At 26.2% G+C, this 25,575-nt stretch overlaps 10 protein-coding genes across 10 annotated transcripts; 2 read left to right on the top strand and 8 right to left on the bottom strand.

Annotated features, from left to right (window-relative positions):
• Positions 1–3,305: 3,305 nt before the first annotated feature.
• Positions 3,306–6,697, bottom strand: DICPUDRAFT_49164 (uncharacterized protein). The gene is made up of 4 exons (XM_003290332.1): positions 6,497–6,697; positions 5,995–6,460; positions 5,130–5,917; positions 3,306–5,000 (listed from the first exon to the last, which is right to left on the bottom strand). Exons 1-4 carry the CDS (start codon positions 6,674–6,676, stop codon positions 3,324–3,326), a joined length of 3,111 nt encoding a protein of 1,036 aa, XP_003290380.1. The 5' UTR covers positions 6,677–6,697; the 3' UTR covers positions 3,306–3,323.
• A 1,487-nt stretch (positions 6,698–8,184) lies between these two features.
• DICPUDRAFT_154884 (uncharacterized protein) lies at positions 8,185–9,523 on the bottom strand (the record flags this gene model as incomplete). The annotated part of the gene is made up of 4 exons (XM_003290331.1): positions 8,185–8,614; positions 8,635–8,786; positions 8,807–9,296; positions 9,477–9,523. The coding sequence occupies 4 exons, from the start codon at positions 9,521–9,523 to the stop codon at positions 8,185–8,187; spliced, it is 1,119 nt and encodes a 372-aa protein (XP_003290379.1).
• Positions 9,524–9,598: 75 nt separating this feature from the next.
• Positions 9,599–11,804, bottom strand: DICPUDRAFT_81116 (uncharacterized protein; the record flags this gene model as incomplete). The annotated part of the gene is made up of 2 exons (XM_003290330.1): positions 9,599–9,892; positions 10,416–11,804. 2 exons carry the CDS (start codon positions 11,802–11,804, stop codon positions 9,599–9,601), a joined length of 1,683 nt encoding a protein of 560 aa, XP_003290378.1.
• Positions 11,805–12,932: 1,128 nt separating this feature from the next.
• DICPUDRAFT_81115 (uncharacterized protein) lies at positions 12,933–15,170 on the bottom strand (the record flags this gene model as incomplete). The annotated part of the gene is made up of 1 exon (XM_003290329.1): positions 12,933–15,170. One exon carries the CDS (start codon positions 15,168–15,170, stop codon positions 12,933–12,935), a length of 2,238 nt encoding a protein of 745 aa, XP_003290377.1.
• A 208-nt stretch (positions 15,171–15,378) lies between these two features.
• DICPUDRAFT_98676 (uncharacterized protein) lies at positions 15,379–18,247 on the bottom strand (the record flags this gene model as incomplete). Its single annotated transcript, XM_003290328.1, has 2 exons — positions 15,379–17,386; positions 17,459–18,247. 2 exons carry the CDS (start codon positions 18,245–18,247, stop codon positions 15,413–15,415), a joined length of 2,763 nt encoding a protein of 920 aa, XP_003290376.1. The 3' UTR covers positions 15,379–15,412.
• A 749-nt stretch (positions 18,248–18,996) lies between these two features.
• On the bottom strand, positions 18,997–19,472 carry DICPUDRAFT_92477 (uncharacterized protein). Its single transcript, XM_003290327.1, has one exon. It carries the CDS (start codon positions 19,465–19,467, stop codon positions 19,114–19,116), a length of 354 nt encoding a protein of 117 aa, XP_003290375.1. The 5' UTR covers positions 19,468–19,472; the 3' UTR covers positions 18,997–19,113.
• Positions 19,473–20,057: 585 nt separating this feature from the next.
• On the bottom strand, positions 20,058–20,568 carry DICPUDRAFT_98674 (uncharacterized protein). The gene has a single exon (XM_003290326.1). It carries the CDS (start codon positions 20,524–20,526, stop codon positions 20,182–20,184), a length of 345 nt encoding a protein of 114 aa, XP_003290374.1. The 5' UTR covers positions 20,527–20,568; the 3' UTR covers positions 20,058–20,181.
• A 543-nt stretch (positions 20,569–21,111) lies between these two features.
• On the bottom strand, positions 21,112–21,483 carry DICPUDRAFT_81111 (uncharacterized protein; the record flags this gene model as incomplete). The annotated part of the gene is made up of 1 exon (XM_003290325.1): positions 21,112–21,483. The coding sequence occupies one exon, from the start codon at positions 21,481–21,483 to the stop codon at positions 21,112–21,114; it is 372 nt and encodes a 123-aa protein (XP_003290373.1).
• Positions 21,484–22,223: 740 nt separating this feature from the next.
• On the top strand, positions 22,224–24,065 carry DICPUDRAFT_81110 (uncharacterized protein; the record flags this gene model as incomplete). Its single annotated transcript, XM_003290337.1, has 3 exons — positions 22,224–22,328; positions 22,398–22,810; positions 22,886–24,065. 3 exons carry the CDS (start codon positions 22,224–22,226, stop codon positions 24,063–24,065), a joined length of 1,698 nt encoding a protein of 565 aa, XP_003290385.1.
• Positions 24,066–25,083: 1,018 nt separating this feature from the next.
• DICPUDRAFT_154875 (uncharacterized protein) lies at positions 25,084–25,461 on the top strand (the record flags this gene model as incomplete). Its single annotated transcript, XM_003290336.1, has 1 exon — positions 25,084–25,461. One exon carries the CDS (start codon positions 25,084–25,086, stop codon positions 25,459–25,461), a length of 378 nt encoding a protein of 125 aa, XP_003290384.1.
• Positions 25,462–25,575: the final 114 nt, after the last annotated feature.

The raw sequence follows: 25,575 nt of genomic DNA, 5'->3' as shown, positions 1-25,575 counted from the left end.
TTTATTATAATTTCGGCGCTTACCTCTTTTTCTTTTAAAAAATAAAATTTATTTTATAATAAAAAGTAATTATTTTTTTAAAATAATAATATTTATGTTTTTATATGATAGAAAATGGAAAATGAGAAAAAAAACCTTTAAAAAAAAATAATTGATCAATTTTAAAAATATTTATTTTTTTATAGGATAACTGAAATAACATAAAAAAATAAAAAAATAAAAAATAAAAAATAAAAAAAAATTAAATATAATCTTGTTGTGACACAAAGATAGTTGTAGGTAGTTTTTGTTATGGTTATAAAAAACAAAAAAAAAACAAAAAAAAAAAAAAAAAACCAAAATTATTATTATACCGTTTATGAAAAAAAACTATAGTTTTAAATTAATTTTAAACAAAAAAAATTATTTTTTTAAATTTAATTTTTTTTTTTTATTTTTTTCGAATTTAATTTTATTTTTATGGTAATTTATTTTAGTTTTAATTTAAAAAAATAAAAATAAAAATAAATAAAATAAATAAATATAATATGGAATGTTATCGATCAAAACAGAACACCGAGTTGACGTTATTATTTTAATGAGTTTTTTATATTTTTTAATTTTGAATTTTAAAAAAATAAAATAAAAAAAATAAATAAAAAATTAAAAATAACATCAACTTCAATTACAGAAAATAAAACAAATAAAATAAAATATTTTTTATACAATTGTTTTTATAAAAAAAAAAAAAAAAAAAAAAAAAAAAAATAATAATTATTTTCCAACCAAAAAAAGAATTTATTTATCGATCTTTAATCTAAAAACTTGCAAGAAATAAAAATATTTAAATAAATATATATAAGAAAATATTTGATTTGAATAAATAAAAATAAAAAGTATTAAATAATATTAAATAAATAAAATAAAAAAATGGAAACAAATGAATGGTCGGAATTGAAAAAAAAAAAAAAAAAATTTTAAAAGGTTTTGTGTTGTTTAATTTTTTAGTTTGTTTGGTAATTAGAGTCTAATTGATATTAGTTTTATTTTTTTATTTAATTTATTTTATTTTTTTTATTTTATACAAAGGTTTTAATAAGGCCTAAGGGATGTCATTGTATTAATTTTTAAAAAAAAAAATGAAAATTATTTTTTTTAAAAAAATTGTGTGTTTGATTGAAAGGGGGTGGTTATTGAAAGGGTGTGGTGTATTTTTCATTTTTCATATTATTCTGATTTTATATTTTATTATAACAACATGGTTCTAATAATATATAGAAATCGATGAATAAAAATCATGTGATGATTATATATTTATACAAAAAAAATAAAAAAAAAAATAAAAAAAAATAAAAAAAAAAATAAAAAAATAATTACTGCCAAAATTTTTTTTTTTTAAGTCAGTTGGCAAAAATTATTTTTCATCAGATAATAAACAATCAAAAAAAATGATTATTATAATAATAAATTTGCAGTTAAAACTAATAGTTTTAACTTTTTTTTTTTGTATCATCTGATTATTTATTTTGTTATTTATTTTTATTTTATTTTTTTTTTTTTTTTTGTAAAAACGCCATTCTTGCAAATATTATATATACTTTTTACTTTGAAATGGGTCACCAAAGTATGATCAAAAATACAATTATAATAAAAGATTTTATGTTAGGTTAGAAATGACTACGTGTTGGTATAAATATTTAAATTTTTTTCTTATATATCAAATAAATTGAATCTAACATTTAATTATTATTTTGGAATTGAATTTAAATAATTGAATATTTACTATTATTTACAAAATTATTTTTTCTTTAATTGAAATAATATTAATTATTGATAATTTTTTTTTATTTTTATTTTTTTTTATTTCATGACTTTAAAGTTTAAAATTAAAATGATTTATTAAAACTAATTATTTATCTCTATTTAATGAATATTTTTTCCCAGGTATTTTTATTAGATTAAAAAAATTATTTTTTTTTTGAAATTTTTAAGTTGTAAAATTAAATGTAAGTTTGAAATTTTTTATTTTTTGGAATAAAGAACAGCGAATTAATAATTATTTCAATTTTTTATTAATTAAACAAATATATGTAATATATACAGATTTTTATTATTTTTAAATACCCAATCTTTTGAAATCTAATTTTTTTTTTTTAAAAATATTTTTATTTTATTAAAAAATAAAAATATTATTTATATTGAAATTTTTTTTTTTATTTATATATTTATAAAAAACAAAATAAACTATTTATTAAAAAAATAATGCCAGGTATATATATAAAACTATAAAATATATTTTTTTCATTAACTGACTTAAAAATTAATATAGGTTGCAATATTACATTAGTTCCAACTCAAACCAATGTTTGTCCATCAAATAATTGGCCAAGATCGGTAGAAATTACAATTGAAAATCTTGACTCCAAAGAAGGAAAGGTTAAAATGTTCTCAGGAGTATGTATTAAAGTTTTTTATATGTTAATAATTTTTTATTTATATTTAATTTTTTTAATAGAAATCAATTGAAGAAATTCTTCCAGTAGGTAAAATCATAAAGCTTGAAAGAAAATTTGGTGGAAACCAAATCACTTTTACCAATATTGGGGCTTCAAAAATTAAAATTACAACTAAATAAAAACTTTTTTAACCCCTAAAAAAATGATTGGGTTCAAATTTTTGTAAATTTAAAAAAAAATTATTAAAGTTATTTATTTTATACTGTAACTACTATCAAATGCAAAAAAAATATTTTCAATACTCAAATATATAATCCTTTTTTTTTTTTATTTGGGATATGGAATTATTTTTATTTTTTCTTTCATAAAAACTTTTTTTTGTTTTAATGATTTACCACTAATTTTTGTATATAAACATTCAATTTGATTGATAAAAGAAAAGATTAATACCTTTTTATAGTATTTAACTATAACGTTTAAATATTGGTTCTTTATTTATTTAAAATGAATTTTTTCGGTTTTTGTAAGGAAAATTTTTTTCGACCTTATATAAGCAAAAAATAAATACTCCATGAATGCCTTAATAGCTCAGTTGGTACGAGCGTGAGACTGAAGTTCTTAAGGTCGCTGGTTCGATCCCGGCTTGAGGCAATTTTTGATTTTAAAATATCTTCCAGGCGTTCTTTTTTGTAAACAGATTCTATAAAACCAGTCTCGCAGGTTTTCAGAATCTCGCACGAATTGACGTTACCGCGCCCAACTTTTTGTAAAGTAGCTCCATCTACATTACATTTTATACAGTGTGGTACCACAAATTTTAACTAAAAATAACAAATTTCAAATAAAAATAAATATAGAAAAAAAAGAAATAATTTAAAAAAATAATTTTTATTTTGAGACAAAAGTTGGAACTGTTAAAAAGTCTTGAACCTTTTCAAAATGAGTTTCTAAACCTTTAGTATTGATAGTTGCTTCAAAGAATTCGACAGTTTCAAAGCCATCTACATTCTTCAAAATATTTTCTATTTTAACTTTTGTGGAGCTACAGTCTTCTTTTGTAATTAATAACATAAAACCACCGCCACCTGCACCTGCTAGTGAGTAACCATGGACTAAATCTTTAACCTTATTAAATAACTCTGTAATTCTTGATGGTTCTGCACCTGCTGCCATTGTTTTCTTTTGATTCCAATAATCTATTAAATTTTTTCCAATAGCTTCTATATCACATTTGCTTAATGCATCCCTCATTTTCTCGGTTGTTTTAAGAAGATTATTAGTGGTATCCAATATTTCTGAAGTTTTAGCGTACCAACGTCTTACAACATCTTGAAGTAAATCTCTTGCTAATCTCGTTCTGCCTGTATAAACCAATAATAAATGTTGATTAAACTTTGCAATATCCTCATTTGACATTTGAATTTGTTCAAATGTAACATTGATGTGGTCACCTTTTGCTTGGAATTTACTGCATTTACCCTCTTTAAATCCACCAAGTACACCACCTACTTGATCTTGCCACCCACCACCCGTGGTTAACATTTGTTCTACCTTTAATACTGCGTGGAAAAGATGTTGGTCACTATATTTATAACCATATGCATATGCAATCCCATATATTAGACCTGCTGCTAAAATACTTGATGTACCTAAACCTGAACCTGTGGGTAAGTTTGATGTTGATCTTACTTCAATACCACCACCTAATTTTTCCAATTGTTCTTTTAGAGATATTTTACACTTTCTTGAATAATCTATAAGGCCCAATTGAAGGAAACATGATTTCAATAATGATGCTGGAGCATGTGGTTGGTCATAGTCTAAAAGATCCAATAAGGTGCTACATACTACCGGGTCTAATGATGAACCCACAACATTGAATATCAATACCGGCTCATTAATTCTTCTTACTTTGCATTCAATGGGGTTCTTTCCTCTAATTGAAACAGCGGCATTTATAACATTTCCTCCATGTTCATAGCATATTGGTGCTGCATCTAACCATCCACCTGCTAAATCTATTCTTACCGGTAATGAAATGCATACCCATTCATTATGTTGAAGAATTCTATAGTTTTCAGGATCCATTTTACATAGTTGAGTCTGGCAGGTATCCACAATGTTTTTAATAACTATTTGACCAGCACCTTCATAGTGTCTTGCAGCCCTAATCATATTTTCATTTGAATTCAACCATTTAGTACGTTCTTTAATTAATGATAAAAATCCCTTTCTTTCGTCGTGGTTTCTAAAATAATTGAAAGCTTTTTCCCAGCTATAGTTTTTCGCAGGTCCAGATCTTAAGCCACCTCTATTATTTACATAAATCGCTAATGTATCGGATATACATGATAATAAACGACCGGTAAATTGCAATGGAGTTGAAAACGAAATTCGATCTAAATTCTCTAATGCTCTTCCTAATGGTATACCACTTTCATCCCATTTATGAATGAATGGATTGATTGATTGATCCAAACCATTTACCAATATGTTTTCAATTTCCATAGAATCCACTTGAAATGAAATTTCACGACGAGATTGAAAATCTGCTTCTATGTTGCCCTCTACAATCCATTCTTTACTTGAACCTGTATCAAAAGATGAAGAACATGGTTTAGTATCCACATCTTTATTTGTTTCATCATTTTTAATATCTAATTGAGTATAATCTAATAAATATGACTCCCCAACTATATCGCAAATAGAAACACGTTTAGAGGATTTCCATCTACCAATTACACTTAATGGTGGTGATTCTTTATTTTGTATCCATAGAGATGCTTCGATCATTTTTTCATCTTCATCGTCCACAATAATTGGGAATAAACGAGCAGTACGTAAAATTCTGGGTAAACCTTTTGACCACAATTCTTCTGGAGCTATACCTGAAGTTTTTAAAAATTCCTCCCATGTTCTATTCGCAATTGTAGCATTTGGATCTGTAAAATATAAATTTAAATCATCTTGAATACCCAATACCAATAATGCTCGAGGAGTTTCATTTGATGAATGCTTCATTTTAATGGGCTTTAAACGTATTTCATTTACAATCATTCTATCTTTGATATGGTAGTTAGCAGAGAGTGATTTTGCACCAAACACAATAGAGTCCTCACCAACTGACCAATTCCCACTTAATACAGAGCTATAGATTATACTCGTATCTGAACACTTGCCATTACCTAGTAATATACTATTGATAACAACCCCATTACATGGACTTTTAGTGGCAATGAATGAATGCATTTTTCTTGAAATTTGATATTTACCATTATTATGAATAAAGTTCAAAAAATCCATTGGGTTTTTAAAATAATAATAATTTCCTTTTATTTTAATTGAATGCAGTTCTATATCTCTAAATGTTTTCCAAACAATTTTTCTTGCACCCTCTACCAATTTTTTATTTGACCCCGGAAAGCATGGTTGATTTAAATAACTTTCTAATGTTTCATGTTTAGTCATTGCACACAAAATATCTATTATGAAAAATAATAGTTAGTATTTATTATATTAATGAATATTGAAATTAAATGGGTGTAATTAATGTACATACCTGGAAAAACACCAAATTTTAATAATTGGGAACCACTATCGACACCCAAATAGGTACATGAATCTAACGGTGGTGTATTATGGAGGTATAATAGCTTTTCAGTTGTTTTTTGGCAAAAGAAGACTAAACCAGTATATATTGAAGCTTTATCCTCTTTTGATATGAAACCATTATTTGATAAATATTCTGCACTTCGTTTATAGGCAATTTCTAAAATCTCGTCTTTTTCATTTAATCTACAAACACCATGATTTGTATAATAGTCTGGACCAACATCCATTGTAATAACTGATACACCAGGTTTTTGCCAACTTGAGGGACTATTTAGATTCTTATCATTTAAATCTAAAAATATTAAAGATTCGGTAGAACACACCATGAAGCCAGGCTGAGCATGAGGTAATATGACATTTAAATTAGATAATAAAATATCGATTGGATACACTGGAGAGTCACCCACAAATTTCTTTAGTTTTGAGCATCTATCATAAACTAAATTTACATTATTTAATGGGAGCATACTGAAACTTTTGGTACAGAGATTAACAAGCGGAGCATGTTGATGAATACCACCATTTAAAAGCAATAGAATTCTTTTATTCTTTAATATATCACTATCTAAATAGCTTTTTCCAGAAAGTGCTGATAATTTTTCTGTTATTACAAATAAAGAGTTTATCATTGATGAGCCACTGCCAACTTTAGAATAACTTTTATGGTTATGGTAAGAATATGAATATTGAGTTGATGAATCTTCGTTAGGTGAACCAGGTGCCGGTGAATCACATGACCCTCTATGGCCTCTACTTTCTTCATTTTCATTGTTAAAACTACTACCAGAGAATCTATCTTTTCTATTGGGATATTGGTGATTTAATTTACCAATTACCAAATCTGGTTCAATTGAAGCGGCTGTAGATGTTAGTGAATGAGCGTCAATTTCCAAGTCATGATCAACTTTTAATAAATGTTCTCTCCCAGTATTTATGTGTGGATCCGGTATTGAAATTAAAAAGGTTTTCTTGGATATCATGCCTTCATTTTGCCTAATTTGTAACTCTTTTAAAAACTCTTCTGCATGTTCGTACTTTGGTGCGGTTACTGCAATAGCATCCCAATAAAATGGACTTTCTTCGACTTTTACAAAATTATTATAACAATTCTTATCTCTATGATGAAAACAACTGTGTGAATTTTTATTACTATTACTAATATTATTATTTAAGCTATCTCTTAATTTATTATTTAATAAACTATCAATATTTGAATTATTATCTGTTATTGTCATTTTATATTATTTTTGAAATTATTTATATTAATAAATCTAAAATTATTTAGATTTTATTTTTTTAAAAAACTATATATATACATAGTGTATGCAAATAAATTATGTGTTATGAAAATTTTAATTAAAAAATGAAAAAAAAAAAAAAAATTTAATTAAAAAAAAATTAAATTTTGAAATTAATTTTGAAATTTTTTTTTAAAATATTTCTTTTTAAAAAATCGATATATAAAATTATGAACTAAAATAAAATAAAAAGATAAAAACCAGTAAAAAAATAATAGAAAATAAAAAAAGAAAATAAAAAATAAATATGTTATAAATTTTTAATCTTTATTTTTTTATTAATATATAATTATATAACTAACTCTTTATGAAATATAAAAATGAAATCTGAATTGATAATAATTAAATTGAACTAAATATACTTTTTAACTGATTGTTATTTGTTAATTTAATTATTATAATTGATGTTGAAATAATATATAATATGAAAATACCAATGAAATCTTTTTGATAATGAAAATATTTTCGATATTAAAATCATTTGATGTTCCAATATATTTTCCTGGCCAGGGAAAATGTATTTCTTCCATCAAATAGATTGAAATATGTGAATGTTTAATTCTATTATTATTATTATTATTATTATTATTATTATTTTTTTTTTTTTTTTTTTTTTTTTTTTTTTTTACCCACAAAATTATTAATTATTACTGATTTACTAAAAGTTCCTTTATAAAGCTTTAGGGTTGATGATACTGCTGCTTATGAAAGCTTATGCTGATGAATGCTGATGATGATGAGGGGCAAGATGAATTCTAATGATGATGATAATGCTGAGGACCAAGATGAATGATGATTATGATAATGCTGAGGACCAAGACGAATGCCAGTGAGGATGCTCATGATGATGATGATAATGCTGAGGACCAAGATGAATGCTGATGAGGATGCTGATGATGAGGACCAAGATGAATGCCGGTAAGATGGATGCTGATGAGGACCAAGATGAATGCTGCTGATGGATGCTGCTGATGATAATGCTGAGGACCAAGACGAATGCCAGTGAGGATGCTGATGATAATGCTGAGTACCAAGATGAATGCCAGTGAGGATGCTGATGAAAATGCTGAGGACCAAGATGAATGCCAGTGAGGATGCTGATGATAATGCTGAGGACCAAGACGAATGCCAGTGAGGATGCTAATGATAATGCTGAGGACTAAGATAAATGCCAGTGAGGATGCTGATGATAATGCTGAGGACCAAGATGAATGCCAGTGAGGATGCTGATGATAATGCTGAGGACCAAGACGAATGCCAGTGAGGATGCTAATGATAATGCTGAGTACCAAGATGAATGCCAGTGATTATGCTGATGATAATGCTGAGGACCAAGATGAATGCCAGTGAGGATGCTAATGATAACGCTGAGGACCAAGATGAATGCCAGTGAGGATGCTAATAATAATGCTGAGTACCAAGATGAATGCCAGTGAGGATGCTGATGATAATGCTGAGTACCAAGATGAATGCCGGTGAGGATGCTGATGATAATACTGAGGACCAAGATGAATGCCAGTGAGGATGCTGATGATAATGCTGAGTACCAAGATGAATGCCAGTGAGGATTCTGATGATAACGCTGAGTACCAAGATGAATGCCAGTGAGGATGCTAATGATAATGCTGAGGACCAAGATGAATGCCAGTGAGGATGCTGATGATAATGCTGAGGACCAAGATGAATGCCAGTGAGGATGCTGATGATAATGCTGAGGACCAAGATGAATGCCAGTGATGATGCTGATGATAATGCTGAGTACCAAGATGAATGCCAGTGAGGATGCTGATGATAATGCTGAGGACCAAGACGAATGCCAGTGAGGATGCTAATGATAATGCTGAGGACCAAGATGAATGCCAGTATTGATGTTGGATATGTGTGGTTATGCTGCTGTATTATGACTTTGGATGTGGCGTGATGGAACAAAGACCCCAAATTTTTGATTAGACTTTAAACAATAAGCGTTTTGATATTATAAAGAAAGAATTTGAATTAAACTAAATAAATATTTAAAATTAAGTGTTAGTATCTTTTATAATCAAATATAGTTATATTTATATTAATGTTATTATTATTTTTACCTTTAAATTTTGCTTTTGTAATGGTTTTTGGATTTTTAAGTATCTACTTGTCTTTTTCTGAGCTTTTTCTAAAGGGTTGAATTTTATGATGCATTATTTATTATTTATAGTTGATAATGATGATATTATTTCTTTAATTCCTTTGATGATTATGTTAACTATTTTAAATTTAATTGAGATTCATATAGTCAACAGATTCTTCTGGATTTGAATCATCAAATAAATGGTTGTCGTTATTGATAAAATATTCATCTGGAAGGTAGTCATCAGGATTGAAACCATATTCGTTATCGTTGTTGTGAACGAATCCAGAGTCGTAATTATCATTATGATCAGCGTGGGAATTAGAGTCTGATCTATTATCATTGTTGTTGCCACCATTATTTGAATCATCATCGGAATCTTCATCGGAATTATCATCTGATATAACATCATAAATTGATTTCTCTGCTTGACCCTCTATCTGCAATTAAATAAAGAAATAAATTAATATATGTTTTATTAATTATATAAATATGAATGTATGAATTACTTACTTTGACAAAATAAAACTCTTTTCTACATAATGGACAAGTATTATCTTCCTTTAACCATTTACGGATACAGTTGAAGCAAAATTTATGAGAACATTCGATGGAGCAGACATTGGTGGTATTTAATGTAATGTAACAAATGGAACAGTCACCAATATTTTCATTTTCTTGCTCAAGACGTTCTTGTTCAATTCTTTCTTTATCAGCACGTTCTTTTTCTAAAATTTCTTGTTGAATACGTGCTCTTTCAATTGCTTCTTGATGGATACGCTCTTGTTCTAGTCTTTGATTTTCAACACGTTCTTGTTGTAATCTTTCTTCTTCCAACATTTCTTTTTCAATACGGTCTTTTTCTGCTTGATCTCTTTTTAATTTTTCTTCATCAGCAGAATCGAAAATTGGGTTGTTTGATGGGGTTGGTGAACCTGCACACTCATAACGAGAATAGTCTACATTGAATGATGGGTATTCTGATTGGTGTGCACTTTGTTGGTTGGTTGCTGGAATACTTGATGGTTCACCTGCAGTATTGAAACGAGAATGAGCACTATTAAATGCTGGGTAATTGGAATTTGCCCTTGATGGTGTAAATTGTTGTTGTGGTTGTTGTGGGCATTGTTGTGGAACATTGAATGATTGAGAATTACCAACGGCATTATAACGTGAATGCTCTCTATTTAATGTTGGATATCTATTTGAACGTGCTCTTGGGGAATTGTGTTGTGGGCGTGAGCGTGGTTGTGGAGGTGGACATGGACGTGGACGTGGACATGGACGTGGACTTGGACGTGGATTTGGACGTGGAAGTGGTTGTGGACGTGAACGTTGTTGTGCGCGTGAGCGTGGTTTTGTAGATAATTGATTGGTTGTTGTTGCGGCAGTGGCAGTGGTGGTAGCAGCATAACGTGAGTGAGATGGGTTGAATGTTGGGTAAATTGGTTCTGGCTTTGGTTCTGGCTCTGGCTCTGGCTCTGGCTCTGATTCTGATTCTGGCTCTGGCTCTGGCTCTGGCTCTGGCTCTGGCTCTGGCTCTGATTCTGATTCTGGCTCTGGCTCTGGCTCTGGCTCTGGCTCTGGCTCTGGCTCTGGCTCTGGCTCTGGTTCTGATTCTGATTCTGGCTCTGGCTCTGGCTCTGGCTCTAATTCTTGTTCTGGTTCTGGTTCTAATTCCTGTTGTTGTTTCTCGAATTCATACATAGCTTTAAAGAGTGATCTATAACCAGGGGTTGATCCAGTGTGTTTTGGTTGTGATTGTGGTACTGATTCTGGTTCTGGTTCTGGTTCTGATTCTTGTTCTTGTTGTTGGCGCTCGTACTCTTCCATAGCTTTAAATAGCATTCTATAACCAGGGATTGGTCCAGTGTTTTTAGGTTTTGGCTGTGGCTGTGGCTCTGGGTGTTGTTGTTGTTGTTGTTGTACTTGTTGTCTTAGGAGGTCTTGTTCTAAGAAAGCTGTACAGATGGCGTTGGCATCAGCATTGGTGTTGGAGTTGGAGTTGACATCAGCATTGGAGTTGGCGTTGGCGTTGGAGTTGGCATCAGCATTGGCATTAGCGTTGGAGTTGGCATCAGCATTGGCGTTGGCGTTGGCGTTGGCATCAGCATTGGCATTAGCGTTGGAGTTGGCGTTGGAGTTGGCGTTGGAGTTAGCGTAGGCGTTGGCGTAGGCGTTGGCATCAGCATTGACGTTGGCGTTGGCGTTGTTGTTGGCGTTGGAGTTGTTGGTGTTGTTGGTGTTGTTGGTGTTGTTGGTGTTGTTATATATAACTATATAAAAATGTTGAATAATATATAAAAGTGAAACACCAATGACAAAAACACAAAAATAATATAAATAATCCATTATTGATTAAAATACGGAGTGGTGATATGGATTATTATTTATAAGTTATTTATTATTAATTAAAATAAAAATTATTATTGTTATTAAAATATTATTGTATGTATTATAATATATAAAAAAATAAAGTTATAAAATTTTTTTTATGTTGACAAAATAATAAAGAAAAAAAAAAAAAATATTTATTCCAAGCTATGAAAAAATTAAAAAAATTTAAATTAAAAAAAACATAAAATTTAAATTAAAAAAACATAAAATTAAAATTAAAAAAAAAATAAAAAAATGATTATAAAAATTATGTGGGGGTTTTGAAAACCCGGTTTTCCCACACAATGCCTTTTTTTTTAAAATTAAATATTTTTTTTTCCTCATAAAGGAAAAAAAAAATCAGGAACTACATGATTACAAAAAAAAAAAAAAAAAAATTAATCACTATAAATAAAGAAATGATAATTACATTTTTTTTATAATATTATTTATTATTGGTTTATTTATTATTATTTTTTTATTATCTTAATAAATTTTACAATATAATTTATTATATTTTATCTTTGTTTAATTATTTATTTTTTTTTTTAAATATTAAAAAAAATAATTATAAAAATTAAAAATGTATATTTTTATTTAAATAATAAAATAAAAATAATAATGCTTTTAACAAATAAATATATATCAGAGTTTGTGTCAATTAATTTTTTTTTTTTTTTCAAATATAATAATAGAAATGTGTCTTGTCTTTTTTTTTTAAATTTTTTCAAATATATTAATTACTATTGAGTTTTTTATTTTTTTTTCCTTATTAAATAAAATATAATTAATAAAAAATATAAAAATAATTTATATTAATTATAAATTGATTTTTTAAAATTTATAATTTTCAATAGAAGTTTAATTAAAACTACTGTTACAAAGATAACTATAAATTAAAAACCATTATTTAAAATTTTAAATAAATAATAAATTAACCAATTATAAATAATATTTTTTAAAAAAAAAATAAAAATAATTTCTTTCTTAAAAAAACCCAATCGGAAAATATAGCTTTAATAGTTGTATTATTGATCCATAGAAATTAAAAAACAATTTAAATATAAATTAAATTAAACTTAAATAAAAAATTAAAATAAAATTTTATTTTTTTTGGAGTGATTCTAAATACTCTTTTAATTTTGATAAACTAAAATTTTGAGATAATAATAAACTGAAGGTTTCTGATTGATCAAATTGATTGTGTTGGTAAGTGGGTGAATTTGAAGAGGGGGTATCGTTATCGTTATCATTATCGTTATCACTATTATTTATTTGTGGTGACATAATATCATTTGAAAATTTATTCCATTCTGCTTTTGTTTGAAATGTTAAACTGTGAACAGGTTGAATATTTGGAGCTATATCGTAATAAATAATAATTTCACCAAAAAAAGTTACATAGATAAAACAATTACTGAAAGTACCTTTGGTAAGCGAATAAGAACCTGAAGTAAATGCACAAACTCTGTCGCCAAATTTATAGGATATAACATTTCTTTGTTTTGGATCAACGATTAATGTTAAACCATCCCAACCACATGCAACTATATAGTCATTTGAATTAAAATTATTATTATTATTATTATTATTATTATTATTACTATTACTATTATTATTTATTTTATTTTGATCCAGTTGAATGGTTTGTAATGAAATTAATTGACCACTGCCCATTTCCTCTATTTCCATTTTCCATACTATTCCTATACCTATTTTTTGTAATCTCAGTATACCATCTAATGTTGCAATTGATACGATACTACTACTCTTCTTTGGATCATTCTCATCGTCTAACAAAGGAAAATTCACTCTAATTGGACAACTTATGTTTGTTATAATTTCTGTTCTTTTTTTTCTATTTGAAATGTTTAATGGGTCTGTATTGGTTGATTGGTTCGCCACTATTGATGATGTACCAGTATTCCCTGATGTTGACATATTCGATGAACCTGTGTTTATTATGGTATTGCCACTATTGCCACTAGCACCGCCTAACGAAGGTGAGAATAGATTGCCAACACTGCTACCACTTGCACTAACTACATCAGTGTTTGATGAATCACTATGATAATTAAATCCATGGTATTCATTTGCACCTTCTTTATATAATTGTCCTTTTTTATTTAATATAATATAATTTGTACCTTCGCATAAACCTACTATTAATATATTTTCTCCTAATTCTTTTGCTTGAACTAGTGATCCAATTTGACCAGGTAGTTGCCATTTATTTTTTATAATTAATGAAAATCTATTATTATTATTATTGCTATTATTGTTATTATTGTTATTGTAATTATTATGATCAAAATTTTCATTATTTATATTATCTTGAGTGTTGAGAATAATATTTGTACTACTAATTGAATTATCGGAATCTGATATTCCTTTTGATGAGTCTTTTAGTGAAAATGAAAATAAAGTATGATCATATGTACCAATAACTAATTCATTTTGTCCATCATCGTCAATATCCCCAATTAGAATTGATGATGCATTTGGAGGTAATCTTTGTGAGAGTATTGGAACCAATATATTGTTGTCTTCGTATGAATTTGATAGGGAATTATTGATATTATTATTGTTATTATTATTACTACTATTGTTATTATTATTATTATTATTATTAATGTTGTTATTGTTATTATTATTTTCATTTATTTCTAAACCATCTGTAACATTTAAAGGGTTTTCATCTTCATTTGTTTGATTATTTATTTCATTTATTAGAGTATTGTTTTCGACCAATTCAGTTGATAAGTTTGTTACTGAAACTGTAGAAATTGTGGTTGAATCATTAGTAGAATTATTATGTTGATGGGTATAGTTATTGACTTCATAATTTTCATCTACAATAATATTGGGGGATGATAAAATTGTGGGTTGTTGTAAAGAAGATGTTGATGAATTATCTGAAACTTGATCACTTTGAATTATTATATTTGGATTATTATTATTATTATTATTATTATTATTATTATTATTATTATTATTTAAATTAATATTGTTATTTATTTCATTTGATTGTAATTGTTCAGAAAGATCATAGATATTGCAAATACCTTCAGAAGATATAACAATAATCAACTTTCTACCAGAATTAGCTAAATCACCACAAGAAATACAACTAATAGATCCCAATCCGCTTGATATTTTCCATGGCTTTTCTGACATTCCTTTAAAAATTGCTAAATTACCTTCTAAACTACCAACTATTAATTCATTGTCACCATCGTTATCTACATCTGCAAGTGCTATAGCCCTTCTAAAAATATTTCCCTTCCATGATAACACAATTCTATCAGTTAATGAAATATGCCTAATAGAATTATTATTCATCATTAAAATAATTAAATGATGATTGTAAAAAAATAATTAAAAAAATAAAAATAAAAAAAATAAAAATAAAATTTTTTTATTTTTTTTTATTTTTTTATTATTTTTTTAGTGATTTTAGTGAAAAAAAAAAATTAAATTAAAATGGTTTATGGAAAATAACTAGCGATTATTTTTTTATATTTCTTTTTATTTTTTATTTTTTATTTTTAATATTATTAATTTTTTATATATTAAATTATTTATTAATGATATTGTTGATCATTTGGGTGATATTGTCTTTGAATATAAGCTGGAGGATAATTAATTCTATGACCACCTTCTTGGTTTGGTGGGACACCCATTGAATTTTGTGGTGAAGGTGGTTGACCAGGTAAAATAATTTGTTGATATTGGTTCATATGTGGGGGAACATTTTGTGGAGCATAATGTGGTGTAACACCTTGTGGATATCTCTTTTGTGGGATACCTGGGGCATGTAATTGATAAGCTGATGGGTGGAATGGTGGTGGTTGGGTAAAAACAAATGGTTGACCATTTGGTGGTGGTCCAACTGGTACACCAGCATGTCCCGGTATGAATGGTTGACCTCTAACTTGAACTCCTGGTGGTGGTGGAGTTTGGCCACCTTGTTGTGATTGTGGTGGTGGGTAATGAATAGCCTTACCACCCATGGCTCCTGGTGGGGCTTGTTGTGGGATCATACCAGCGTGAATCATACCTCCTTTTGGTGGTTGACCAAGAATTTGAGCGTGTGGTGGGACCATAGCTTGTGGTAAATGATGATAAAATGGTACAGGACTCATTGGACCAACTGGACCTCTGAGATGTGGATATCCATAAGCTAATGCTGGGTCAATTTGATCATCGAAACGGATATATTGATCACTCCAATAGGATGGTACAGAGTGTGGTGATTCTTGATTCTGTAATCTTTTTTTCATTGATTCATAATAAATTTCATTAATTGGTGTAATACTATCAGTTTTTGATTCTGGTACTGCTTTTGGTGCTGATAATTTACTTGAACTTGGTGGTACAAATTCTTTAGCATTTGGATTTAATTTTAATCTTGATTTTAATGTTAAAGTTGATGTTGTAGTGGTTGTGGTTGTAGTTGAAGTAGTTGAATCTTTCTTTTCATCTTCTTTCTTTTCGCTTGTTGTTTGTTTATTTTCTTCATCTTTCTTTTCATCATTAGTTTTTTCAGAATCTTTTTCATCGGCGCTTAATGCTTGTTTAACTTGTGCAGCCATTGTTGTTGTAGATTTAATTTCTTCGACTGTAGTGGCAGCTAAAGAAAGTTGAGTTGGAGTTGGACGTGGTGAACCAGATCCGATTAATGGTGAACCTGGTCTTGATTTCGATTTAATAACTAAATTACTACTAAAACTTTTAAGATTTTGAGTTTCAAAGCCACGATTAACGTTTGGTTGATTTTTTAATTTAAAGCTATTGAATTCATTTACAACGTTTTCTGGAACAGATGGAGTGGCTATTTCCAATGAAAGAGCTCTTACTAAACCGTGATCGGATACGATCATTGGTGCTGGTGATTTTGGAGTTTCCGCTTGTGAGGATGGAGTAGTAGCAACACCTTGAGATGATGATTTTAATTGATTTAATTGGTTCAATTTGGCATGTGGTTCTGATAATAATACCTTTCTGTAATGAGTGTATGCGACTGTACGTGGTGATAAAATTTCACGTGGTGATCCCATAGCTTCTTGTTCGATTGCTTGTGAACCAAAACGTAATTTTGAAATGTTTGGTGATTCTTTATTGTAATTTTCGCCTAATGGTGAATTATTTGAAACTGATTGTGAAGATGATTTTGGTGTCGATGGTGTTGATGGTGTCGATGGTGTTGATGGTGTTGAACCTGTACTTGGTGTATTGGATGTTTGTGATATAGTTGATGTATCGATTGAGGTTTTAGTTGAGGTGGTAGTAGTAGTGGAAGTTGGTGGTGATATAATTGCATCTTGTGATTTTTGATTAGGTGTTGATTTTCCTGATTGGCCACGTTTAGATGGTGGAATATAAACTGATGATGTCGATGAAATAGTAGTTGATGATGTGGTGGTGGTAGTTGATGGGCTATTACCATTTGTAACACCTCCTTTTCTAACAACTGAACTATAACGCTCTTCTTCATCATAATCTGCACCTTCAATATAACCACGCTCTTCTAATAAATGAATATTTGATGATTTTTCCTTTAATAAAATAAAAAAAAATATTAATATTAAAAAACAATATTATTGTAAAAAACTATTATATTTAATTACATTTTCAATTTCGTGAGCAGTTCTTTCAGCAAGTCTTTGATTTTTAATATAGAAATCGGAGTCTCTATCTAAACGAGTTGTATAAAGATCTTCGTCATAACTTGTAGTAACACCAAATAATTTTTCATTTGCTTCGAATTGATCCCAGTTGGATGGTTTTTTTTCGCCAAAATCTTCTAATGAGCCATCGAATGTTGGATCTGGAGTCCATGGAAGAAGTTCACGTTCTTTAAGGTTGCCATCAAAACCACTTAATTCGGTATCGGTGTAGAAGAGTTCTCTACTCATAAATGAATCTTTATAGTGATCTAAAACTACACCTGTTGCTGTAAGTTGTAAAAAGTCTTTAGCTTGAATAATAATAATTGGTAATGGTTGAGTTGTAATTACTTTGTTATTTAAATCTTTCTTTCTTGCCATTCTTAATACTAGACCCCAACCTCCGCTACCACCTTTATCTCCAGCTGTATTAGTTTGAGTTGATGATAGAATACCTTCATAAATGTCGCCATTCTTTAATGTAACACTGATCACTTGACCAACTAAACTCATTGACATATAAACTGTTCTTTCTTTCATTTGAGTTAAACCGTCTTGTGCTTGAGATGAATGTGGTTGATGACTGTTTATAGTATTATTATTATTATGATGATGTGATGGTGATTGTTGTTTATTGCTATTTCTGTTATTACCATGTTTTGGTGATGAATTATATCCACCACTTCCACCAGTTCCACCGCCACTACCAGTGTTATTAAAAGATTTCTTTTTATCTTTTGGTTGACTCATTATTTTATTACTTGTTATTAGTTTATTCTAATGATTTATTATTTAATGATTTATTGTTTATTATTAATCTTTTCTTTTTTTAAAAAAAAATAAAAAGAAGAATTGCCTAAATATTTAGATTAATCTATAAATAAATTATTTATTATAATTAATATTATTTATTTACTTATTATTATTATTTAATAAATATGTGTTGAGGTGGATGTGTTTATTAATTATTTTTTTAAAAAAATTATTTATATGTAATTTTTGATTTATTATTTTAAAAATAAAAAATACAATATAAAAAAATAAAAAAAGGTTGGTTTTATACAAAAATGGTTTATTATTTGATGTTCACGTTATAAATAATAAAAAATAAAAAAAAAAAAAGTAATAAAGTGTATATATATAAAATGAATGTTAATATGAATTTATTTTATATATAAAAAATATAATATATATATGGTGAATGTGTTTTGTGTTTAGTTCTAAAAAGATTTAGAACAATAAATAAATATATCTATATATACACTTTTTTTTTTTTTAAATTTAAAAATATTTTTTTTTTTTTTTTTATTTTTATGAATTTAAAAAAAAAAAAAAAAAAAAAAAAAAAAATTTAAAAAAAAATAAAATTTTTTTATTTATTTTTTAATTTAATTTTTTGTAATTATTTTGAACAAAATAGAAAAAAAATAATAAATTTTCTTTTAAAAAAGTTATAAATAAATATTTTTAAATACCATAAAAAATGATAAAATAAATTTAGTAACAAAATCTATTTTTTATTTTAAAATAATAATAACAATAATGGTATTACAATGTATAATAATAATAATATAATTAAAAATGTGGTGATGAAACCCATCCCCACAGTGTGGTAATTAGGCACTTGATGATGTCTGATTTCGTTCAAAAACTAAATAACAATTGTTTTCAAGAATATCATATAATGCATTTCTAAAATCTATTGGCACCTCTTCTATTTCAGCTTTGTGAACATTATAGCTATTTATAAAACTAGAACAATTTGCGCTCATTGTACAGGTGGGTTGTCGGCCACAGTTTACATTGATAATTCTTCTAACCGATCTATATATCGTGGTGTTCTTGTGTGGATATGTAGCCATGGCGTCTAAAATACTATTACAGTCCTTGATACTAATGCAATTATGGAAACAAACCACCAAACTTGTAAATAATAAAAATATAATAGAAATAGAAACTAGTTTCATCATTCTCCAACAATATATATATATAAAACAAATAAATTAATCACAACACTGAATATACATTAAAAAATATTTTAAATACTTTTTTTTTTTTAAAAAAATAAAATAAAACAAAACAAAACAAAATAAAATAAAACAAAAAAAAAATAAAAAAAAATAATGTTTAAAGTTATATTTAAAAAAAAAAAACATATTAAATTTTCTTTAATAGATATTATTTAATTTTTATATAGACATATGTGGGTTTTGTAGTGGTTGGTTTTTTTATTTTTTTTATTTTTTTTATTTTTGTATCTTAACTCGGATCAGTAAATGTTTAAACTACCAATTAAATCTTAACTGATTCTCGCGAAAAGATAATCTTTCCATTTTTTTAAAGGCACACTATAGTAATATCAAACACAAACACAAACACAAATATATAAACAGAAATAAATAAATATTTGATGAAAAAATAATGTAATGGTGGTTAATAGAAAAACCAAAATAAGATGTTTTTTAATATGAAAAGATATAAAGTGTGTGTCATAAAAAATAAAAAAATAAATAAATAAAAAAAATAATATACAAAAAGAAGATTTTTAATTATATTTTTTAATAAACTAAAGTTTTGTTGTACTGTTTATTTTATTTTAAATTATTAAAGTATAAAAAATACACATAGGTAGTGTATAAAATATTTTTTTTTGGGTTATATTTTTCAAAATGAAAATATATTTTTTAATTGGTTTTAACACCGCAGTTATGTTGGAGAATATTTAATAAGGCATCTCTGTTTTCTTTCTTGAGTTTTGATAAATCATTTTTGTGAGCTTGGTATCCATCGATAAACTTTCTGCAGTCGGTCTCCATGGTGCATTTCTTTAGTTTGCAATTTTCATTTATAATTCTCTTAAAGTTGTCCATTTCACCATTATGTTGATCTGTTTTAGGGGCATTCTTTTCCATATCAATGATGGCTTTTTGAACATTGGCACAATCAGTTTGACTGATACATTTTTCAAAACCCAAAGCCATGTGACTGACAAAGAAAATAATTAACAAAATTAAAATTAATTTGGCCATTTCTTAAAGTATTAGTATTTGATCACTATTTAAATATTTAGTTATTCTTTATTGAAAATATAGAATAAAAAAATATGATTTAAATACTTTTTTATTTTTATTTTAAAAAAAAAAAAAAAAAATTATAAAATTATTTTTTTAAAATAAATTTTAAAAGAAATAATTATAATCAGTTTTATTACTATTTATAAATATATAGATATAAATTATGATAATGGAAGTAGTTTTTGATTATAATAAAAACAAAAATGGTTAAAACTAAAAAAATAAAATAGGAAAATACCAATAATTTTTTTATTTATAAATTTGGGAAATGCTTAACGTGTGTGTTGTTATTTTTAAACCACACCCCTAACAAAATACAAAAAATAAAAAAAACTATATAATTTTTTTTGTTTGGGAATTTTGAATATTATTCCTTTACTTTATAAATCCAAAAAAAGAACCGATTTAAACAAAAATAAAAATAATAATAAATTTTAAAATAATAATAATTTAATTTTTATGAAATAAATAATCTTTATTTTACTTTAATAAACTTTTTTTTTTTTTAAAAAAATAAAAATATTATTTTGTTTTAACAATTTAAATTGGACAATCCATTAATTTAGAGTCACAATGTTTGAATAAACCTTTTAAAAGTTGTAAACCGGCTGGAGGCATTTTCTTCCAGGTTGGTGTACCAATATAGGTTTTGCATTCTTTATTTAAACCTGAACAATCACTTGGGGTCATTCTACATTCAGAATCCATTACTGAAGCTTGGCAATAATGATTTTTGACTTTTGTAATAAGAGCTTGGGTGGATGCTGGGATAGAGTTTAATTGTTCTGATTGGATGTACTTGTATGGGTTGTTAATAACTTGACAATATGTTGAATTGATACAAGTTTTAAAGCTTAATGAATAACTTGTGAATAAACAAAGAATTAATAAAATTGAAATAAACTTTGCCATTTTTATTTTTTATTATCTTAAATGATTATATTGATATATTTGAATATTTTAAAAAAAGTATTTATATACTTTTTTTTAAAAAAAAAAAAAAGAAAATTAAATTATTTTAAATTAAATTTAAATAAAAATATAAATAATTATCAGTTGTTTCTATATATGTAAATATTCAAATAATTTTTTTATTATATAGTTGTTTTTTTTTAAAAAGCAAATTTTTTAAAGTTAAAATTTTATTTTATCAGATTTTCTAATTAAAATAGAAATAAATAATGTTGGTTGGAAAAAAAAATATGTTTTTTTTTTTTTTATAAATTACAAATGTAATTGTGATTATTTATTTCCTTATCGATCATTTTAAATATAAAAAAAAATAAGGGGTAATTTTTTAGAACGAAAATTAACTACATTAAAAAAAGAAGATAAAATTTTTTTTAATTATTTTTTTTTAAATCATAATTAATTTTTTTGTAAATATTAATTTTTTTATTATTTTTATTTTTTGGTGTTAATATTAATTAAAAAATATAATTTTCTCGTAAAATTAAAAAATAATACAGGTTTAAATTTTTAGGTTGGGTAGATTTTTTTTTAAATTATAAAATAAAAAAAATGGAATAAAAATTTTTTTTTACAATTTTTTTTGAAATTTTTTTTGCCATAGTATTTTTTTTTACAACATACAATTAAATTTTTTATACATTCACAAATACATTATATATATATACATATTCACTTCAACAATGAATAACTATATCTTAAAACTTTCAAATATTAAATGTTATGATTTAACTTTAAAAAAAGAAAATCATAACAATAATAATATAAATATCGATCCTTATGTAAAAGTAATTTGAAAAAAATATAATAATAATTTTAAAATATTATTTATTAATTTTTTTTTTTAATAATAACAGTATTCAATGGATGAATTTAAAAAAAGTAAAACAGAAACTATTAGTAAATCAATAACACCACAGTTTAAATATGAAAAGATTGTACAAACTACATTAAATAGAAATGATTTAGTAAGAAAAATGTTTCAAATTGAATGTTGGGATTCATGTATTATGGGCGATAACTTTATTGGTTCATCACAATTAGATTTTTTTACAATTCTTAATGGTCCAGTTCATCATAAATTGGTTTTACGTAATCAAGGTATTGCAAATGGTACAGTCGAATTCGATTTAGAAATGTGCGAATTAACTCAAGTTAAACTTACATTCGGTAATCTTAAAGCAAGTTATTATGCAGGATCTTTACCATTCTCTTCAATCGACCAATCAATTGAAAAATATCTCTTTTATTATATTTTAAACCAATCAAAGTATGTTATATATTTATAATTTATAATAAATATTAATTTGATACTGATAATACCTAACTTTATTTTTTTAAATAGAATACAAAAAATTACAAAAACTTTAAAAACTAAAAAATCAACTGATTTATTTTGGCAAGATACATCATTAGATCAAATTATTTTTACAACAAGCTTAAAAGATTTATTAGTATCTCCAATAGTTTTTAATGTATTACAATATAAAACATATAATGGTGAAACTGATCCATCATTAGGTCAAATTACAATTACATTAAGCAATATAGTATTTGATCCATCTCATATTACTGGCCCAGCTTATGGAGGCGTTGACCAAAAGAAAATTCAATTTGTAGAACCAATCATTCATCAAAATCAAGTTGTTGGTATAATGGAAGGTGAGATTTATTTTGATAATGTTTCTGAATATATCCAAATGCAAGATGCTGTTCATACTGAAACTGGTATCCAATCTTTAAATGGTACCCAAATTAGCATCCCACAACAACAACAAACTTTACCAACTGTACAACAACAACAAATCCCACAAAAAACCTCCCAACAAATCCCACAACAAATTCCACAACAAACCCCACAACAAACTCCATATGCACCACAACAAATTCCACAACAAATCCCACAACAAACTCCACAACAAACCCCATATGCACCACCAGCATCACAACAAATCCCACAACAAACCCCACAACAAACTCCATACGCACCACAAACACCACAACAAACTTCATATCAACCACAACCACAAGCACCACCAAGCGTACCAACTGTAAATAACGTTCAACCATCACAACAACAACAACAATCAAGTAAATATCAAGGTTTAGAATATAAAGACCCAAGATTACCAGAAGGATGGGTTATAAGAGAGGATCCAACAGGTAAAAAATATTATTGCGATCATAACACCAAACAAACCTACTGGACATTACCACCAAACATTGCAGCATTACTTCAAAGCCCATTACCAGTTAACCCACAATCACAGCAACCAAAACCAACAACCCCATTACAACCATTACAACCAGTACAACAACAAGGTTATGTTTATCCACAACAAGTTCAACAACCAGGCTATGCTTATCCACAACAACAACAACAAGTTGCATATCAACAATATCCATACGTTCAGCAACAATCAGGTTATGTATATCCACAATATTTCCAACAATATCCAGCTGGCTCATATGTAGTCTCATATGGTAGCAACAGTCATTGCCATGGTCGTCATCACCATTGTTAAATAAAATATAAAGATTAATAAAACACAATTTTTTTTTTCTCTCAAAATCTTCCAATAAATTTGTAAAATGTAAAATTTTAATATTATTCTTCTAATTTTTTTTTAATTATAAATTAAAAAGTTATGATAGTAACACCATTTTATTTAATTAATTTAAATATTTTTGTTTAATCTTTTTTTATTTATCCGAACCCTCAAGATTTGTCATATTTTTTCAAAATAAAATGGTTTGATTACTTTTCTGCCATATTTCCCAAAATCTATAGTTTTATTACTTTAAAAAAATAAAATATTTCTAAAAAAAATTAAATATTAATAAACAAAAAAAATGTGAAAAAAATGTAAAAATAAATATAAAAAAAAAAAAAAATAAAAAAAACTATTTGTAAATAACATTATTTCGATTTCAAAATTGTTTAAACTATTATTATAGTTTAAATTAATTTAAAAAAGAAAATTTGTTATTTATAAATAATTTAAATGATAAATAGCAAATATAATTTATACAATAAACAATAAATAGCAAACAAAAATATTTACACACACATAAACAAACACACACCAAAAAACACTCTCTCTTTAAAATTAATAATATAAAAAAAAGGAAAAAATATTTAAAAAATAATAAAAAATATTTAAAAAAAATAATTTTTTTTAAATTTTCATTTTTTTTTTTTTTTTTTTTTTTTTAATTTTTTTAATTTTTTTTTTTATTTATTTATAAAAATACAATTTTAGATAATAAACTATTTACATATATTTATTTAAAATACTATTTATTATATTTTATAAAATACAGCAATATAATAAATATTTGTGCATTTAGCCATTAAATAAATTTTTTTTTATAAATAAATTATCCTTTTTTCATATTTTCATATTGGTCCTTTATATCAACTATAAAGTTACAGAGGAATAATAACAACGCCCTATAACTATAAAACCATATAGCAACACCACAAAAAAAAGTAGCAGAATTGCAACAGACATCAAAAAATATTAACGAAATATATAGGAAATGAATAGTACTTCAATCAGCACACCACTTAGACCGGTATCATTACCAAACTTAAATTTAGGTAAATTCTGGACATCATCAACCATTAGTGGCTGGGTAGACTCTATATATTCTCAATCAGAAGTATATATTAAGCACGAAAAAGATCTTAGAGAGGAAGAATTAAAACAACAATTACAAAATTCTGGTCCAGGAAGTAGTAACGAACCAATTGATATAGATGGAATGGATATAAATAATAATAATAATAACAACAATAATACAAATAGTAATAATATAAATAGTAATAATAATAGCAATGGTAATAATATGAGCACAGCTGTAAACACCAGTGGTTCATATCATAACCAAAATAATTTATTTGCAAATAGAAGTTAATAAATAATAATAATAATAATAATAACAATAAAAATAATAATAATCTTAATAACTTATAATAAAAATCATTAAATATTAAGAAAACTATTTAATTACAGAAAACTTCAAAAAAAA

Source organism: Dictyostelium purpureum, assembly GCF_000190715.1.
Source record: "Dictyostelium purpureum unplaced genomic scaffold DICPUscaffold_219, whole genome shotgun sequence".
Classification (NCBI taxonomy): Eukaryota; Evosea; class Eumycetozoa; order Dictyosteliales; family Dictyosteliaceae; genus Dictyostelium; species Dictyostelium purpureum.
This window is presented reverse-complemented; position numbering and strand designations above follow the sequence as displayed.